We start from the raw sequence: 5,535 nt of genomic DNA, 5'->3' as shown, positions 1-5,535 counted from the left end.
AAGGTTTTTTATTGTTGCTGTTGTTTTTGAAATTTTTGTTGTTGTAATGATTGTTTGCTGTCATGAATAATTATTTCTTTAGGAAAAATTTCTGATGGAGAAATACTGACACAAAGAATTACATCATTTTAAGGTTCTTATATTGCCAATTTGTGTCTTAGAAAATGTATACCAAGATACGCTTCTGTGAGTATCATGTGAGAATTCCCCTCTGAATCTATCCTGTAAAATAGTTAATATTTCTAAAGACTTCACTGTTCTCATATCGAAATCACGGCTGCAAATGGACCAGGGAGGAAAAAAGAGGATTCGCTCCTCTGCACGTGAAGGAGTTTGTGACTTCAGCCCTCTTAGGACTAAAATCAGCTGTACCCTTGCCTGTAGATCCTCATGTCTTCCACTGCAGAAGGTCAACTCCCATGTTCCTCACAACACTACCGTTATCTCAGGAGTGTGCCTTAAATCAGCGATCACTCAGGAATCACATATGCCATGCTGGAGTTTGAGGGTTTGTTTTAGTAATTTTTGGAACCTTTATTCTTTTTTTTTTTTTTTTTTGACACGATGGCAATTTATTAACAGAAAACAATCTGGGGAAGGAGAGTGCACGCCACACAGAAAACAGCGGGGAGACTTGAGACGCTCAGGGCTCCGAGTCCACACATCGGCGCTGGAAGGGGAGGTGAGCTCAATAACCCGAGACATTGGTGGGGAAACGGGGGTCAGAATCTAGAGGGGGGCCGGAAAGTGCAGCAAACTCACTACCGGAAAGAAGGAAAAAAAAAAGCTTCGGGGTTTCTCTTCCCCCTAACCTTGCAAAGGTTACAAGCCTGCAAGACTTGAAGAATTCCCAAGAGACAAAGAGCAGGTCTCCTCTTTGGATTTACATATCAGTGGGGGAGAGTTAAGGAACTGAGTCACTACAATTCAGTAGCCTAGGCAACCCAGTGGGAGTCCAGAGGAGCCAAAGACTGGAAGCTAAATACCATCAATTCTGCACAGCCCTGCCCTGCAGTGTTACTTACCCCCTGAATAAATAAAATAAATAAATAAATAAAAAGAGAGAGATTTACCACGCATAACCTGAGGGTGTCACCTTTGCACACCCTTAACCTGGAAGAACCAGGCAGAGCTCTCAGGCCGCACCCATCTCAAGCCTCCAAGGCTCCTCCAACAGCAGGCAGTCCACTTAACACCGACACAGTATAAAAAAAAAAAAAAAAAGAAAAAAGAAAAAAAAAAAGCGCACAGTGACACAAGAAGAATTAACTATGCCGAGTAACAAACACAGAAATAGAGGGAGCAAGATCAACGATGACACTATGATGCCTCCAAATAAGCAAAACACCCCAAGCCAAGAGTATGAAGATGATGAGATAGAAGAAATGCAAGATACGGATTTCAAAAAATTTATGATAAGAACATTTAGAAGTTTTCAAAAGCAAATCCTTGAACTACAGAAATCCTTAATGGACAAGATTGAAAATCTTTCTCGTGAAAATGAAATTTTAAGGAAGAGTCAAAATGAAACTCAGAAACTAGTAGAACAGGAAAGTGTAATAGTCAAGAGAAATCAAAATGAAATGAAGAGCTCAATAGATCAAATGACAAACACATTAGAAAGCCTTAAAAACAGAATGGGTGAAGCAGAAGAGAGAATATCGGACTTAGAAGATAGAGCACAGGAAAACATACAGTCAAACCAAAGAAAAGAAGAGGAAATTAGAAACCTGAAAAATATTGTTGGGAATCTACAGGATACTATTAAAAAAACCAACATTCGAGTTCTAGGAGTTCCTGAAGGCATGGAGAGAGAGAAAGGATTGGAAGGCCTTTTTAGTGAGATACTAGCAGAGAACTTTCCAGGTTTGGAGAAGGATCTCTACGATGAAAATTACAAAACCTTAAAGAAAGAAATAGAAGAGGATACCAAAAAATGGAAAAATCTTCCATGCTCATGGATTGGAAGAATCAACATCATCAAAATGTCCATTCTCCCAAAAGCAATTTATAGATTCAATGCAATCCCAATCAAGATACCAAAGACATTCTTCGCAGATCTAGAAAAAATGATGCTGAAACTCATATGGAGGCACAAGAGACCTCGAATAGCTAAAGCAATCTTGTACAACAAAAACAAAGCCGGAGGCATCACAATACCAGACTTCAGGACATACTACAGGGCAGTTGTAATCAAAACAGCATGGTACTGGTACAGAAACAGATGGATAGACCAATGGAACAGAATTGAAACACCAGAAATCAATCCAAACATCTACAGCCAACTTATATTTGATCAAGGATCTAAAACTAATTCCTGGAGCAAGGACAGTCTATTCAATAAATGGTGCTGGGAAAACTGGATTTCCACGTGCAGAAGCATGAAGCAAGACCCCTACCTTACACCTTACACAAAAATCCACTCAACGTGGATTAAAGACCTAAATCTACGTCCTGACACCATTAAGTTATTAGAGAACATTGGAGAAACCCTTCAAGATATTGGCACAGGCAAAGAATTTCTGGAAAAGACCCGGGAGGCACAGACAGTCAAAGCCAAAATCAACAATTGGGATTGCATCAAATTGAGAAGTTTCTTTACTGCAAAAGAAACAGTCAGGAGAGTGAAGAGACAACCGACAGAATGGGAAAAAATATTTGCAAACTATGCAACAGATAAAGGGTTAATAACCAGAATCTACAAAGAGATCAAGAAACTCCACAAAAACAAAACCAACAACCCACTTAAGAGATGGGCCAAGGACTTCAATAGACATTTTTCAAAAGAGGAAATCCAAATGGCCAACAGGCACATGAAAAAATGTTCAAGGTCACTAGCAATCAGGGAAATGCAAATCAAAAGCACAATGAGGTTTCACCTCACCCCGGTTAGAATGGCTCACATACAGAAATCTACCAACAACAGATGCTGGCGAGGATGTGGGGAAAAAGGGACACTAACCCACTGTTGGTGGGAATGCAAACTGGTTAAGCCACTATGGAAATCAGTCTGGAGATTCCTCAGAAACCTGAATATAACCCTACCGTTCGACCCAGCCATCCCACTCCTTGGAATTTACCCAAAGGAGTTTAAATTGATAAAGAAAAAAGCGGTCTGCACCCTAATGTTTATTGCAGCACAATTCACAATAGCCAAGACCTGGAACCAACCTAAATGCCCATCAATGGTAGACTGGATAAAGAAATTATGGGATATGTATTCTTTAGAATACTATACCGCAGTAAGAAACAACGAAATCCAGTCATTTGCAACAAAATGGAGGAATCTGGAACACATCATGCTGAGTGAAGTAAGCCAGTCCCAAAGGGACAAATACCATATGTTCTCCCTGATCGGTGACAACTGACTGAACACCAAAAAGGAAACCTCCTGAAGTGAAATGGACACTATGAGAAATGGTGACTTGATCAGCATAGCCCTGACTGCTAATGGACAACTTAATACATTATCCCTCATAGTATTTTTTTTTTGTCTGTTCTACTTAATATGACTGGTTTAATTCTGTAATTATCACACAGTTATTCTTAAGTGTTGAAAATTAACTGAAATGTGATCCCTGTTAAACATAAAAGTGGGAATAAGAGAGGGAAGAGATGTATAATTTGGGGCATGCTCGGGCTGACTTGCCCCAATTGGTAGAGTTGGAAACATACTAGGGGATTCCAATTCAATCCCATCAAGGTGGCATGTGCCAATGCCATCTCACTATTCCAAGTGATCAATTTCAGTTCACAATTGATCATAATGAAAGGACTAAGAGTCAAAGGGAGCACATAAACAAGTCTAGTATCTGCTAACACCAACCGATAGAATAAATAAAGGGGAGAGTGATCCAACATGGGAAGTGAGATACTCAGCAGACTCATAGAATGGCAGATGTCCTAAATAGCACTCTGGCCTCAGAATCAGTCCTAAAGGCACTCGGATCTGGCTGAAAAGCCCATGAGAGTATTTCAGGCATGGAAAGCCAAGACACTCTGGCAAAAAGATCTCTGTGAGTGAGATCCCAGTGGAAAGAACAGGTCTTCAAAGAGGGAGGTGCCTTTCTCTGAAGGGAGGAGAGAACCTCCACTTTGACTATGACCGTGTCTAAACAAGATAAGAGTCGGAGAACTCAAGGGGCTTCCATAGCCTTGGAAACTCATGACTGGTGCATAGGGAGATTACTGATGCCATAAACAGGAGTGTCAATTTGTAAAGTCAACAACAGGAGTCACTGTGCACTTACTCCTCATGTAGGATCTCTGTCCTTAATGTGCTGTACACTGAGGCTTAATGCTATAACGAGTACTCAAACAGTATATTTCACTTTGTGTTTCTATGGGGGTGCAAACTGTTGAAATCTTTACTTAATGTACACTAAACTGATCTTCTGTTAAAAAAAAAAAAAAAGAAAAGAAACTATCAATTCCCAACTTGACTCTCACTGGGATTAAACATGACAATAGGTCTGATCTGATTTCATCATCATTTAAAAAAAAATCATCTATTATTTTTCACTTTATGTTTCTGTGTGGGAACAAACTGTTGAAATCCTTACTTAAGGTATACTAAGCTGATCTTCTGTATACTAAGATAATCGAAAATGAATCTTGATGTGAATGGAAGGGGAGAGGGAGTGGGAAAGGGGAGGGTGGTGGGTGGGAGGGACGGTATGGGGGGGAAAGCCATTGTAACCCATGAGACGTACTTTGGAAATTTATATTCATTAAATAAAAGATAAAAAAAAAAAAGAAAAGAAAAAAAAACAATCTGGGGAGTCCTGTTCACAGGCGGCGACCACGGCGACCCCCCTTCCTGCGGGTGCTGTCGGAGGGGATGGGGGTGACATCCTCAATTCGCCCGATTTTCATACCCGAGCGGGCAAGGGCTCTGAGAGCCGACTGGGCTCCAGGTCCAGGGGTCTTTGTCCTATTTCCTCCTGTGGCCCGGAGCTTGATGTGGAGGGCGGTGATGCCCAGCTCCTTGCACCTCTGAGCTACATCCTGGGCGGCCAACATGGCAGCGTATGGCGAGGACTCGTCTCGGTCGGCCTTCACCTTCATGCCGCCGGTCACTCGGCAGATAGTTTCCTTGCCAGAAAGATCAGTGACGTGGACGAAGGTGTCATTGAAGGACGCGAAGATGTGGCAGACACCGAAGACATTCTCCCCCTCAGCCACCTGTGGCCCAAGGCTGATGACTTGTTCCTCCTTCTTTTCCTTCCCCTTGCGAGGTGCCATTGCTGCGCGTCTTCGCCGGACTCCGCTACCGGAAAGAGGGAACCTTTATTCTTGCCTACCCTCTGGTTTTATGTGGTGTTAAGGCTAATACTCGTGGTTGCATTCACTTTCCCATAAAGAATAAAATAAATTAAAAAAAAAAAAATCAAGTAGCAGTGTCTCACCCTCAGCTGGAGACTTGTGAGTTGAGAAAAATAGTTTTGGTTAGTATGACATAAAACCACTGGGACAGGAGAGAGTCCATGTGGAAATACGGGCACCACATGCTAGCTGTTGGGTTGTTTGTCACCC

General features: G+C 41.7%; 1 protein-coding gene across 1 annotated transcript; it reads right to left on the bottom strand.

Annotated features, from left to right (window-relative positions):
• Positions 1–533: 533 nt before the first annotated feature.
• Positions 534–5,294, bottom strand: LOC100351184 (small ribosomal subunit protein uS11). Its single transcript, XM_008269225.4, has 2 exons — positions 4,772–5,294; positions 534–590 (listed from the first exon to the last, which is right to left on the bottom strand). The coding sequence occupies exon 1, from the start codon at positions 5,242–5,244 to the stop codon at positions 4,789–4,791; it is 456 nt and encodes a 151-aa protein (XP_008267447.1). The 5' UTR covers positions 5,245–5,294; the 3' UTR covers positions 534–590; positions 4,772–4,788.
• Positions 5,295–5,535: the final 241 nt, after the last annotated feature.

The sequence above is a fragment of the Oryctolagus cuniculus genome, chromosome 12 (assembly GCF_964237555.1).
Source record: "Oryctolagus cuniculus chromosome 12, mOryCun1.1, whole genome shotgun sequence".
Taxonomy (NCBI): Eukaryota; Metazoa; Chordata; class Mammalia; order Lagomorpha; family Leporidae; genus Oryctolagus; species Oryctolagus cuniculus.
The sequence above is the reverse complement of the archived record's forward strand: the minus strand, read 5'-3'. Positions and strand labels throughout refer to the sequence as shown.

Excerpts from the sequence above, each read along its gene's own strand:
- LOC100351184 (XM_008269225.4), bottom strand. The coding sequence starts at position 5,244 with ATGGCACCTCGCAAGGGGAAGGAAAAGAAGGAGGAACAAGTCATCAGC.